At 47.5% G+C, this 14,551-nt stretch overlaps 1 protein-coding gene across 3 annotated transcripts in view; it reads left to right on the top strand.

Annotated features, from left to right (window-relative positions):
* The window catches only part of BSN (bassoon presynaptic cytomatrix protein), a 96,520-nt gene that overhangs the window by 18,001 nt on the left and 63,968 nt on the right, over positions 1-14,551 (top strand). For all 3 annotated transcript variants that reach the window (XM_055806586.1, XM_055806585.1, XM_055806584.1), the window contains exon 2: positions 5,152-5,551. In XM_055806586.1, coding sequence (XP_055662561.1) covers positions 5,152-5,551 — 400 coding nt within the window. The remainder of the gene's footprint in view (positions 1-5,151; positions 5,552-14,551) is intronic.

Here is a 14,551-nt window from a genome sequence, read left to right as displayed (position 1 = left end):
ACCACAGGTAAGCAGTCATTTGTTTTCCCTCTCTTTCTGCTAATACAAAAGACCTGCTTGTCCCCATTTGGTTATTTTTGATATAAATGTGAAGCCAGGAGCTCTCTTCCACAGACAAACCCAGCTCTTCTTTGGAAAGCCTGAGCAGGGCATGCCCTTTGTGAAATGATGGTGATGGTGCTATTTGTATTCATGTTCTTTTTATATACTATAACACAGTAATTAGATCAGTTGCCCAGCGAGCAGGGACCCATTTCAGCTGGCACCAGGCAGAGAAAGGGATGCAATCCATGTTTCCCAGATGCATAAAAGGGCCGCAGCTCCTGAAAGATTTACTTGGACCAAAAAAGCCAAGCCCTTGTGGATGTGAGCACTGCCGGGGTTTGGTGGCAGCTGAGCAGATGGATGTAGCCAGTGTGTTCAAGGAGGGGCACGTGAAATCAGGAGAAAACCAATAAATGAGGAGAAAACCAACGCACATGCTCTCTCTTGAACTCCTCCACACACCACACCTGAACAAGACTTGAGTTACCAGCCATGTGTGTAGATTTTATGTAGTATTATTATTACTTGATTTTATAGCAAAGGTGTTAATGGTGTGGTGTTTACCTTGTGATGGTTATTGCTCCCAAGTTAGCACCTTGTGTGAAAAAGGACCCACTGACATCTCTTGGGATGCTGGCTGCAAGCTTGGGTCTTGGCTTTACGTGGCACCAATGAACCTACTTGAATTAATTAGAGCAATTCCCTTCTACAGGCCCTGACTTCACCTAGGAATTCCCAAATGAGAAGGCTGTACCAATTTACTGGAATGGAGTTGTAAACCAACGCTCTGTCGTTGTATGGCTTTCATCTCTCCTGAAGCTGCTGACAGCTTTTCACTGTCACTGCCGTGCCATCGAAAGTTAGGTTTAGGGCAAATAATTTTTTTCTGATTAACCAACAAACAGTCTAACGTGTGTTTTGGCTGTAAATAGGATTTTGTTTTTAAAGCCTTCCCAATTCTTTTTATTTCAGTGAAAAACCATCATTTTTACAGAAGGGAAAAAATCAGGCATAAAAAAATCAGAGGTGCTTGTGACATCTTACACCGCTGAGCTCGATTTTGTGAGGAACGGCTTTGACCCTTGGTTTTCATTGTGCTGTTCGTGTTTCTGATCATCTCGGTCAGCTTTTCCCTCCTAGTCCTTCTCCATCTCCTCCCAGCCTTTCAGAACGTTTGCACCAGCCCTAAGGGGCAAGGTGAGCGTCATATCCTGAGTGGAACAAGGGAAGTTCTGCACCTTCTTAATCGCAGTTAGCGGCTGGAGGGGCAGACCTGGGCACAGGTTGATCTCTCAGCCTGGTTTTTAGCTCTGGGCTCCGTGGCGAGTGACCTGGTGGTTCAGCCGCCTCCCCTGCGCAGGGCTGAGGGTTAGTTTTTGTGGGTGCTGGGCGATGCTTTGTGCCGAGAGATGGGCAGATCTCCCTTCCACCGGGCAGGGAAGGTGGGAGCGGCGGCGGGGGTGTGCAGCAAGAGCGGGGAGCGGAACCCGGGCTGCTGGCACTGCCCCCCGTGCTCCTGCGTAGGGGGATGCTGTATTCCCCCTGCGGAAAGCAGATCCCAGCACTGAGCTGCCGTGGTCGGCTCGATGCCCCGCGTTCAGAGGACTGTCGGTTCAGCTCCAACAAAGCTGGAGAAGGTCAGGCAGGAGGTGGAGGAGCAGTGGGTGGCGGTGGGATTGCTGAGGCTGGCTGGGCTGCGCTGGGGCAGGTGGCTGGTTATGGCTTGGGTGGGTGCTGTGTCAGCTCCGTGCTGGAAAATGGAGGGAGTTGTAGAAAGCAAGCAGAAAGCCACTGGTTTTCAATTTAAAAATAAATAAAAAAATTACAGAAGAAAACAGAATCTTCCCAGCTGCTCAATCTGCTGGTGACTCTGGGCAGATTAATAGAGCTGCCTGCCTGACCTTCTCTTTATAAAGCATTAATAGATAGAATATAATAACTGGAAACTTCCCTGGTATAATTGTTAATGAACTTAGTCAAATGCACTTGATATTCTTTACTTGAACAAAATTGTAACTCTGTTGGTAACTGCGAGAGTGCTGCTGGATTTGGACCCTGCAGAGGCGTTTGACTGAGTATTGCCCAATATTTCTCATTCAACAATTAGGGTGTTGCAAAATCAATACAGCCCCCATCAAACAGGTGAAGTGCTGCCTTATTAAGACATCTGAATTTAATTGTTAATGAATGATCTAGTGGCATTGGGGGGAATTCCTTTGGAACTGGTTAGCAGCCCAATGCTAATTAATAGTTTTGTCAGTGATATAAAAGGCTGTAATGAGAAAAGGAGATGAGCTGCAGTTTGGACTTGTGTAAGAACAGAAAAAATAAGATTTGTAGATGGGTACAAGACATTCAGACACTGGAGCATCCTAGCAAAAGGTGCAACAAGCATGGGCCTGTGTCTGATTCCATATGACTATTCTCATGTTCTTTCCTGGGGCATCTCTCTTTTATTTATTTACTGTATTTGACAGACCAGATGACTCCTTCTGGTCTTAAAATTTCACAGACATGTTCAATTCGTGCAAGTGAGGGACAGCCCAGCCTGTGTCACGGGAAGGCTGAGGCACCTTGGATAATTATAAAATAAATAAATGCAGTGGTGATACAAGTGCACAGAGTGAAACGGCTGCTGGGAGCGGGATGGAGGTGGCACATGGCATTTCTTTGCACATGAGAGGGTGAAGGGAGCTGGGAGGGAGCTCCATCCCAGGCTGGAAGAGCATCTCTGGAGCAGCACAGCGAGTGCCCAGTTGCCCTCCTCCCTTTTCTGTGCCAGGAATGATGCTTAAGGGAAAGTAACAGCACCTTGTGTATTTTTTTTTCTTGTGGGTTTTTGCTTTTTCAAGAGAGCCAGACTCTGTTTTGGGTAGGAAATGTAGTGAACTTGTCTATGCCTTGTGTGACAGCTCCTCTTGATGGAGTGCAGCTTCAGAGGTACAGTGCTTCTCATGTTGATCTGCTGCAAAGAAGTCACTAAGCAAAGAATTCACTTTCTTTAAAGAGAGGTACTTGAACTAAACAAGCCAGACTGCTAGCACTACAAAACCAGCTGCAAAGATGGGTGGTAACTGCCAACAGACTGCTCAACACTTCTGCTGTGGGCAGCATCTGCAAGTTTTCCCCATTTTTCACTGAGCTGGGAAGTGAAACTGTGGTTGAGTGGTGTTTCCATGGTCAAGGCCAGTTTTCAGTGGCAAAGGGTTTTTTCATGTCAACTGGGGAGAAAATAAATTGAATTTTGAAGTTTGCAGTGGGATAACCATTCTCTTGTTCCAAACAACAGTTATTTGACCATATATACATTAATCTTTAAAAGTAATGTTTTTTAAATGTTGTTTAATACATCATTAGGATAGTATGTGTTTTAATACATAAATGCTGTTTTCATAAGAATTAAAATTAAGGAGAGTAAATGTATTTTGCTTTCTGACAGTACTTTGTCCTGGTGCCTGGGACTGAGCTCTCCCATCCCCACCAGCCACAGATGCCATGTGTTTTATGGGGCAGCAGCTTTGCAGCCCTCAACATCAGGAGGCAAATCCCCGTTCTGAGCTCAGGGGTCAGTATCAGTGATGGAGGAGCAGTGCGTGCAGGTGACACGGATTGCAAGCGTCTTGCTGTAGGGTCAGGTGTGGTTTGCTCTTTAGTTTGGAGCAGATCAGTTACTCCCTTATTGCTTTGCTTTATTAGTATTGTGCAATTCCTACTTCAGAGAATTGGGTTTCAGTCTGCAGCTGAAAAGTATTCCCAAAGTGCTATTTTAATATTTATTTTCATCCAACTTCCCATTACTGTGGCAACATGCACTTTGAATTTCATTAGTTTTATACATTTAGGTTCCCTTTTTAAACCTTTTTAAGGTCAGACCCTGCTTGGGTAAATCAACAATTTATTAAATTTGAGATTCTGAGTAATATTTTTCCTTAAACAGATGTAGATCACAGGTAGTGAGGGTATTAGGGCTTCTGCTTATTTGAGAAATATTGTGGGCATTACTAGTAAGCACGAGCTCCAAATTATTCTGTAGTTTGAATCTGCAATGGAAGACATTTCCTCTTTCTCATGCACTTGTGGTCCATCAGCAGCATGTTACAAGATACCTGCACTGAAATCTCGTGGGCGGTGGGGTGTGCAGGATCTCGTGCCGTGCTCTGCAGCACAAGACCTCAAAGCTCTTGCAGCTGAAGCTGTCCCAGAGCTCCTTGGGGTGGCAAAGGACGTACATTATGGGGTGCTGAGCATCCTACACAGGCTGTGGGACTGCTGCCTGACCAGCAGCAGGTGTGATGCTGAGCTCAGGATTGGTTCTGCTAGGTGGCTGTGCTTTCACAGGGAGGTTTCATAGTCCTGTCCTGGTGACTTGATGCATCCCAACTGGTTTTCTGCCCAACGAAGACTCACATCACCCAGAAGATGGTTTTAGCAGGGGGACAGCCAGCTCATGCAAGCCCTTGTGCTTCTGGCTTTAGTAATGATTACTAAAGCAGACCTGATGCCTTCTCTCTTAATTTCCCATTGCTGTGGCCCCTGGGAAACAAGCCCTCAGTTGCTTTCACCTGTGGCTTGCACGGGGGCAGTTTGGCAGTCGGGTCCTGACCCCTTCCCTTCAATAAACAGGGCTCTTTGCAGGTGTTCAACTTCACAGCCAGTCGTGAAAATAGGTTGTGAGAGGACGGTTTATCACTTTGGCCAGCTCCCTGCAGACCCATGTTGCTGCCGCCTCCTTGGGCACTGGTTTGTGCTGGGCAGGTACTGGGGAGCCCCGGCTGGCAGGGGGGCTGAGCTGCCCCCAACTTCTCATTCGCGTTTTATGTGCAACTTTCTGACTGAAGTTCAACTCGGAATATGCCGAACAATTCAATTACATCTCTGCTGCTGGGTTATATAAGACAAAGCTGAAATTGTGCCTCATTTTGTAAGGTAAAGTGTTTCCTCCTGCTGATCCGAACGATTTCCCCACCCCGTGGAGTGGTTTCGCTGCGCTGGCTGGGCTGGGGCTTTGGGGGGCTTGAGGGGGCTGTAGGTGCTTTCTGCATTGACTGGCATCACTTGAATGTACTGAACTTGGGCTTATTGTGTGTGTTTTTAATGATGTTTCAGCCCGCTGAGGAGACCAGAGCAGCTGGATCAGGCCGCAGGCCAGCGGTCAGCGCCACCCCCCTTCGCCCAGACGGTGCCCAGCTCCCAGAGTCCCCAGGAGATGAGGGGCCGGGGCCAGCCCGGAGCGCCGGCAGAGGGACCGTGGAAGATGCTGCAGGTGGACGCTAGGAGCCAGGGCTCGGGGAGGTCTTCCTCAGTGTCCCCAGACCGGGGCAGCACCCCTACCTCTCCCTACTCGCTCCCACAGATTGCCCCCCTCCCCAGCAGCACGCTCTGCCCCATATGCAAGACGACGGAGCTGACCTCCTCCCCCGGGCAGCCGAACTTCAACGTCTGCACCCAGTGTCACAGCAAAGTTTGCAACCAGTGCGGCTTCAACCCCAACCCGCACCTCACCCAGGTAACGCTGCCTTCCTCGGGCACCCCCCGCTGGGGTGGGGTTGGGGGGTGGCTGCTGCCAAGGCTTGCAAAGAGAGGTTCTGGCTTTCTCCAAGCAAAGCACTGACCAACAGCAAGGGCTCTGCTGGCTAATCAGGGGATAATGGTGATAATGTGATCTTTAACGAGACCCAGGAGGTAATCAGTTAAAAGGAAATGGTAGATCACTAGAGAGGTTCAGTCTCTCTTACTGGGACTCCAGAATTTTTGGCTGGGGTCCACGTCCACAAACTTGTCCTGAAATCGAAGGACTCAACAGCAGGAGGGGAGCAGAGGGGTTGCTGGCAACCCCAAGGTGTTGAGCATCTTAGACCCTGACTCATCCCAGGTGATGATGTCTTGGTGGCGGATGAGTTTCAGACAGCATCATGCTCGGCAGCAGGAGAGAAGTGTGAAGTCGTGCGCAAGATGATGCCTTGCTGGGGGAGCGTCTCGTGGGATGTGCGAAATGGATGCACAGGGCTCCCGGAGGCGGATCTGGCAGCGGCGGCGAGCAGGGGGTGCTGGGGCTGGCTGGGGTCTGGGGCTCTCTGTGCCAACCTGTCAGGTCAGAGACCCCCACGCAGGGTGGGAAGCATCGTGGATGCAACGTGCAGCTATTAAGAGCCAAACCATGGGGATTCCTACTCTCGGGAGAAACAGAACTTTAAGCTGCGCTTTGGAAAACCACTGTACTATTGCAGTGTGTGAGAAAACAGGCCTCGGGCACCGGGGTCCCCTGGGTACCCCTGTTCTGTTGCCAGTTGCTCTTCCTGGTAAGCACGCAATGCTTGCTCCTGACACCGGACACGGTGGTTTCTAAACACTGTTGTTTGAGAGATGCTCCTGCCTTCCAGTCCCTTTTCTTGGTGGAAGGAGAGCTGGGGTAGATGATACCCCTGGTATAGTGAGACATAATTAGCTGGGTACTGCTTTTGTACCCCTGTAAAGAGGTATTTACCCCTGCAAACATCATTATAAGGTCTCAGATCTTGATGAAGGGCCCTGGGGTGGCAGTTCAGGCTCCTGCAAGGAAATGCCATGGGCCACTTTTCTGTTTTGCTTTTAAATAGATTTGCCAAACATTTCTTTTGTTGTCTAAGCATTGCATTGCAAGTTGACCAACTACTCTGAATAGTATCAGTTAACCAGCAAATAAACAAAAATGCATCAATTGGTCAGTTCCTGGTCAGCCTGGACCTTGTCTCCTCTGCCTTGCCCCAAGAACTTGCCCACAGTGGGTTAAACTCCGAGTCTCTTGCAGGTGCCCACATTACAATGCGTGTGCACAGAGTTTCTGCTTGGCATCTTTGGGCCACCTCTTTTAGCATCTTAGAGATGCTAAATCTTAGCATCTAATATCCTAATAGCTCATCTAAATCTGCCCTCTGGGCAGATGAGCTATTAGAAGGAAATTCTTTACTGTGAGGGCGGCGAGGCGCTGGAACACATTGCCCAGAGCAGCTGTGGGTGCCCCGACCCTGGCAGGGCTCAGGGCCAGGCTGGATGGGGCTGGGAGCCACCGGGGCTGGTGGAAGGTGGCCCTGCCCGTGGCAGGGGGCTTGGAACTGCATGATCTTTCCAAACCATTCTGTGATTCTATGATGATCTCTGGGCTTCTGTGCCCTCTGAAACGCGATTGACTGCGGAACACTTTTAAACATCAAATCAAAAAAATGGGACCTGGGATGAAAAAAAGATGTGACTTTTTGTTTGTTTGGTCTGAGTTTAATATGCATTTCAACAGCAAGCATATTATGACTTAGGAATTGCAAGTAGATCATTGAGGGTGCTGGAGGTTGAAAACAGTTGTCCCAGGGAAGTATCTGCAGCTTGTGCTTGCTGGCTGGGGAGCGGCGGTGGTTACTGCCTCGTTCAAGGGTGACTTGCTTTCCTTGGCCTAATTACTGGTGCTGCTATTCCAGAGTCACATAGGAAGGTGTCTGAAGCAGTCTGGTGGTGTTAAAAAGGGTTAAGGGGAGGCAGCTCGGAGGTTGCTCTCCCTTGATGGTAGTAGCTGGCTTGGAAAGGACCTCCAGAGGTCACAGAGTCCAACCTCTGCTCAAAGCAGAGTCAGGTGAGGGAGCTATGGGCTTTACCCCGTTGGGTCTCAGAAGCTCCCAAGGATGGACCCACCTGCTCCACTGCTTGACCATCCTCACAGGGAAAATCATCCATCCAGCCTGGTCCCTTAGACCCAGCCGGTGCTGCAGGGTGGCTGCACAGCATTGCTGAGGAGGTGATTTGTGGGGTGTATTTTCTATTTGCATTTCCTTATGAATATATTTTCATGTGAATAGTTTGTTTCTAGTCTGTGCTGTAGTAGATATGGAATTGTAACTTCTCTTTCTGCTTTCAAGGCGCTCTAGCGGGATTAAATTGTCAAACATATTACATTTTTCTAAGAAAACTGAACCCAAGAGAAACCAAAATTGTGTTTTACTTGGTACATCCTCTGCTGCACCATCTGTAGCACTGCCAGAAACCGCTGGTGTGGCAGGCTGGGAACCCCAGTACCTGTTTGGTGTGATGATTTCTGAAACCGTTTTGAGAGCCTGGTTTTGAGAATAACATGTTTATGCAAGCTTGATGTGTCTTATTTATGTATGTAGATATATATGCTATAAAATAGCTTTTATATATATCTACATATATAAGTAAAATAACAACAGACTTCGTGTATGAGCTGTAGTCCATCATGTTCCATCCTGCCACTTGCAATACCAAGAGCAGATTTTTCAGTGTTAACTGTACCTCCTAGCAAAACACCATTAACTGGATAATTAGGTGACACCGTCTGCTCAGAAGCACATACGTTCCTTTGAAATACTATTTTTTTCTTTTTCACATGGCTTGATGGGCATTTTGTCTTAAAGGCAAGTAGTGCATTGCCATGATGAAGCAGTTTTCCTCTATGGCATCTTGAGCTGATTCCTTGCTGAGCAAAAAAAACCTAAAAAAAAAACTAAAAAAAAACTTTTTTGGTTTTTTTTTTATTCGTTGTCTTTCTATACCTTTTGAGCACCAGCTCGTTCTTGTTTCGCAAGACTGGGCAAACAGAAGACAGGGCAAAAAAGTTCCTGTCTGCTGTCTGTGTCACTCTGTATTTTACATGTAGATAATCATATTCTTCCCTCTGTTCATCTCCGCGCTCCGAAATAACCGCTGTCATCTTTTTCAGTTTGGTGGTGTGCTGGTGTGCCAGTTTTCCCATTTGTTCACGTTACTCCTAAAGGGCAGTGCTCTTGCCGTAGGCAGTTATTTGAAGCAGGGGGAAATGTGAAGCAGGGGTTGTGGTGGCACCATTAAAGACACGAAGTTATGAAACAGCCTGGTAAAATGTGACAGTTTGCTTACACTCATGTGTAGGAAATGTTTTTTTTGAATGGAGATGTGTTATTTTAAATGCAGTATTGCAGCCCTAGCATTCTACTAGGATTTTTAATTTCTCATTAAAACTTTTTTTCCTAGGGTCTTTTTTTGACAGCTTGCTCTGCAGGACCGTACCAGCAATGCTGTCATTTCCTCTGGGGGGGGGAAACAGCTCGGTTTGGAGCCAGTACAATAGGTTTAGAAAATCCTCTTTTTGTACATCTTTCACTTTGTAATGCTGCTCCTGTGGCTTTCGCCTGACTGATCCTGCAGCGTGTTCACCTGATTGGATTTGCTCTGTTTGGTATCGTAAGGAGTAACCTGCAGGCATCCTTTCTGTTTCTCTGGGGTTTTGAAGTGCCATTGCACGTTGCTAATGTGATAAATTAATTTCTTCTTCAGTATTCTCTTAAAATTTGTTGGGTTTCTTTTAATTCATTTCTGCCCTATCCGAAGTGCTAATGGGAAAAAATGTAGAACTTGGTTCTGATTTTAATCAAGAGCAGCGGCACAGCATTAAAATACATGCTTCAGTTAGTGCTGAAATGAAACTCAAAATGTCTGGCTGCCTAACGGGTTTGCTTGGAACCATTTGGGATTATAGAAGATCTTTGCATTCTGCCTTACGTTTCTATTGTGCTTTTTTCAATTTGAAATAGCGTTCCTCAGATGCAGTTTTCTAAGTATTTGGTTGCACACAATAGATAAAGATTTTTTCCCCATGCTGAATAAAAGGAGCATATTTAGACGTGTGTGTTTGTCAGTAAATGACTTTTTGTTTTTTCAAATCCCTGCTTTTGTCGAGGCCATTCTGAGTGTGTGTGCTGTAGTTGTGACTGTGAAGTGGTGATACTTGTTAAACTCCAGTTCTGGCCCACAGTTTTAGCTCTACTTAGGGAGACTGAAGAGATTTTTTTGCACTTTATGAATACAATGTAATATGAAAATATGAAATATTTAAAATATTTGAGAATAAATTGTTCCCTACATGCTCAGTGCCATGTAAGATTATCATGGACCTTCAGCAAGCAAAATGTAAAAAGCCTCAGGGAGGATTAAAAACTTACTGGTTCGTTTCCCAACAGTAGTCAGGGTCATTTGCCAAGAGAGGCAAACGTCTGAGCAGTGCTTGAGTTACCTGTAGCAGGAGGAGATACCCACAAATACAGTTTAAGGTTTTTAGGTAAATGTTTAAATTGTGTTAATGGAAAATAGACCATGAGCTGAGGAGATGAGAATGAAGTAGTGTAAGTATGAATGTACAATGTAGGGCTGTATTTATCCTATCATAATCTAACAGTAGCTGTTTTTCAGCTCAATGGTGTAAGAAAATTTGGGTAAAGTGGAGCAAAGAAGGAGTTGGGGGAAGCAGAGGGATGGCAAAGTGCTCAGCAGAGCATCGCTGGCGCTTCAGGGATGACCTTGGTCCAAAGCCTTCTCCAGCCCGGCTCCACCAGCAGGAGTGGTGCCTACCCACAGCATCACCTCATTCATTTAGCAAATGACGGTTAAAAAAACAAATTTAAAAAAAACCACAAAAAACAGAAGACTGGATGTCACAGAAATTGTGAAGGTGTTCCTGTGCTGCTTTTCCTAAGGGCCATTCTGTTTTATACCTTGCAGCCTGCTAGTGTCTGACTTTCAGTAATTTTTGTGAATTAAGGGCCCAGTCTGAAGTATTTACGCTTCAAGAGGCTTTGGCTTGACTAGTTCAGCAGCCCTGCAAGCAAAGGGCTGCGCTTAGGAGCATCAGGGGGTTATTAGTTCTACATTAAAACAATGGCCTTTATTAATAGCAGTAAATCGCCAATCTCTTCCTCTCATCCATCTCTTCTCCTGCCTGTCATTCATTGAACATCCAGCCGTTTTCAGGTCTGTGATGCTGCTGTCTAAGTGTGGGCAAAATCCCTGTTGGCGTCAGTGGTTTTACCCTGAGGTCTCATAGATGCTGAAGGGATTTGGGGAGGAGTAGCTGGGTGCTGGTCCCTCGTGGTCTGGGCAGCCCTGACGTTGGTGGAGTGTGACAGTAATTTATGCTTCTGTAATTTACGTGGCTTGAGGCCATGTTTTACAATATGTTATGCTCTGACACGCTGCTCTGTCATTCCTGGGTGTTAACGTGGTGGGATTTGGGACTCCAGCTGTGTGCAGCGAGCTCGGGGGGCACCGAGGAGTGGGCACGGGAGGGCTGGATGAAAGGGGGCATCTACTTGCCAGTAGATAATTAAACATGATTTTTATGAGAGATTTGATCTCCCCTGTCTCTCTGCCTCTTCAAACAACCAAAGTGGTCCTTCTCCTTTGCTTTTCACTGAGAAGCTGCAGGGCAGTGCTGGCGTGGCATCTCCTAAATTTCCAAGCTTTCTCTGGGTACGTCAGTTCTGTGGTTGATTTAGCTCTTTACAAGGGGAGTGACAGAGGAGGAGCTGCAAGATTACATTTACACGCTGTCTTCCCTTACTGAACAGCAAAGCCAACAAGGTTTTCTCCTGCCCTTGGGACCTCGCTGGCTATTCATTTTCCCTGCTGGGAAGTAGTCTCCAGCTTCAGCTGTTGGCATGCGTGTGGCACTGCATCTCCAAGATGTGTTACTGTGCTCGCGCAGAAATGTGGGGCTGTGTTTAGAGATTAGAGTTCCCCTCTCCCCTTAAAGAACGGGTGTTGGGTCTGAAAAATGCTGGATCTCAAAAAGCAGATCCTGTAGCGGGATAACATTTAAAAATAAGTGTTTGTCTGGTCTGGTGTCCCCGGGGGGATTTCACGCTGTGGTGTCATGCTCGTCGTGGCCGTGGTAGAGGAGTGGGTAGCTGGAGAGGTAGGGCTGGAGGGCTGGCTCTGTAAGCAGCAGTCCTCCCTTCTGTGCACCTTTCAGCGAGTCCAGGAGTGTGTTTTTTTCCTCCTGTGATCAGATCAAACCCAGGACGCCCTTGGGCAGGCAGGATTTGTGTGCTGCTGTGGTGGTAGACAGGTTTTTGTGTCTGTATGTGGTAAGGTTGCACCCCATATCCAGCCAGACCACTGTGTTGCTGAGTCAATTTGCCTGTTTCAGAATGATTTCTTTTTGGAGATCATCCTTCTTCATGATATAGCTGTAAAAATAAATCTGTTGTTAGCATTATGTTGCAGATCCAGGAGAAATTTTCCATTAGATCAGGCTGTACAATAGGAGAGAAAAGTGAGTTTTATTGCAATTTGTTGTTTGTTTTTAGCAGAGCTTCAGCCAGCAGTGACCTGTGTGCACGGCGTGTGATGCTGTTTGCAAGAGCTGGGGCTTGTTGCTTGGCTGCTGCCTTTGCATAAGGATGCAGGAATTGGGGCTGCGCCTACCCTAAGGAGCCCCTGCCCGGGTGATGGTGAGGGATTGGGAAAGGGCTCAGATGCGCGAAACACACACCCAACCTCCTTGTCCAGGGTGATAAATTCAATGTTCCTATCAATATTTTTTCATCATAAAAACCCAAACCAAAACAGAAAAAAAAACCACCCACAAACCAGAATATTCGGTGCAATCACAAAGAGCATGTTTTTACTGCCTAGCTCACAAAATACTCTTGAAGAGAGCTGTAGGGCTTCTTTGGGTGCAGCCCGCGCTGCAGATGCCAACCCCAGCAGCAGGGACAGGAGCTGCCCCCAGCAGCGGCACGGGCCCAGCACGGTGTGTGTGTATTTCCCACACCTTAGTCCTTCCTCATCATTGCCCTTTACCTCTTAATCCCCTTATCCCTGCACCGAGTATCCCAGCCCTCCTTTCATCCTGTGTCTGCCATGTTGCAGTGAAGGATGCTTCTGCTATCCCTTGGTTGGACTTTTATTTATTTCTGCTCTATCTTTTTTTAATGGGGTGATTAACATTGAATAAAGCAACTAATACAAAGCTGGAGAGTAGCACACTTGTACTTGCTGAGGTTTTCTACATATAAATGACTCGTCTGCCTTTTCAGCCCCTGCTGCAGCCCAAGCAGGGGCTTCTCCCAGCCGTCTGCAACGACACGCGGATTGTCTGTTTGACAGATCGCAATTTCAGTTAACGGGGCGGGGGGGGGGGGGAAGCACTCATGAGTAATTCTGGCTGTTCCTCCCAGTATGCTGCCTTTCACTGCTGTCTGCGTAGATGATTCAAATAATGCAAAATTCATTTGTGGAAAATGTCAAAAAAATATCTTGGCTAAATGGTTCCCGGTGACTAATGGGGCTGGTGTTGCTCATGGTGGCTCCCCTCTGCTGATGGCTCTGAACTGCAACGGGAGGGACCTGCCAGGGGGGGACAGGGAGGGTCCATGGGGATGTGTTAAATTGTTTGGAGGGGACAGGAGAGCGTAGTTTACCGGAGTGATGCTGTGGTGGTGAAGCGCTGCCAGTAAGGATGAATGCTCTGGAGAGATGGGAAGTGGCTTGCTTTCTTCTTGGCATCTTTTGTCGCTTGATAAATACCAACCCCAGCCAGCTGCACGCACTGAGCCACCACCGCCCCACATTGTCCTTCCCTCGGTACACTGAGTTATGGCAAGCTGTTTGCTTGGATGAGACATGCTTTTCCTCTAGCTTTCGACTCACTTATCACTTTATCATTAAAAAGAAAGCCAAGCGGAGGATTGGAAGTGGCTGTCAAACTCTCAAAGGCAGAGCCAGGTACCTAGTCTGAGGCTCCTCGTGTTTTTGAAAGCTTCCCTGTGCCTGCTGCTTGCTCTCAGTTCCTTCCCCTGGAGGTCCCCGGGCAGAGGAATAAGATCATTAACAGCCTGTGGTGGTGCATGGAGCTATTTTGCTCATGCAGATGCTGCTCAAGGTTTTTCTAGCAGTCAAGCATGTGAAATGTTGCACGTGGTTTGAGTGTCCTTCTGCATCCTGCTCACTACACACAAAATATCCCAGAGAGCAGCAACTGCACCGGGCTTTAGAGCCCTTACTTGTACTGTCTTGAATGTGTGCTTGGGGGTAAAAAGCTGCGCTGCCTTCGGGGAGCGCTTCGGAGGAAACTTCCAAGTGCTTTCAGTGCCCCAACGGGCTTTGATCTGATCCCAGCTGAATTAATTCCTGTTTACTGTTTTTCTGCAAGCAGCAGCAGGCAGGGTGGTTATAATGGGGGTGTCAGGCGCTCCCTGCCAGCACCCACTCTGCAGCCCCGATGGTGCTGCCTTGGGGGCCACGTCTCTGGTGCAGCAGAGGGGTGCCCAGCAGGAGACACTGTCATGGGGTTCTTTCCACCCTGGCTGGTAATGACATAGGAGGTCCGTCCAGTCCTTAAAGATAGCAGTGCTTGGCAGAGGTGGTGACATCTTGGCAGCATCTCTTTTGACCTGAATTTTAGCTGATCACCATTGCTATTTATGGAGCTGCGTGGGCTCCCATCACCAGATACCAGCTTGCTTCTTCCTAACCCTGTCTCTTGTCTGCTTCTTGGCCATGGTCACATTTTTGTGCTAAAAAGGGATTTACACAGTGTGGCAGACTGAGAAGTATCAGAGATTTCTGGAAACAGCCCTGTGAATGCAGTAAGGTGTTTGTGGGACAGCACTTCGTGCCTGCAGAGGTGTTCCTCGCCACCTTAATTCAAGCTTATGCAGTCTTGCTCCCACACCTCGCCCTGCTGTCGCACCAGGCTCCTCATCCT

The sequence above is a fragment of the Falco peregrinus genome, chromosome 5 (genome assembly GCF_023634155.1).
Source record: "Falco peregrinus isolate bFalPer1 chromosome 5, bFalPer1.pri, whole genome shotgun sequence".
NCBI lineage: Eukaryota > Metazoa > Chordata > Aves > Falconiformes > Falconidae > Falco > Falco peregrinus.
The sequence above is the reverse complement of the archived record's forward strand: the minus strand, read 5'-3'. Positions and strand labels throughout refer to the sequence as shown.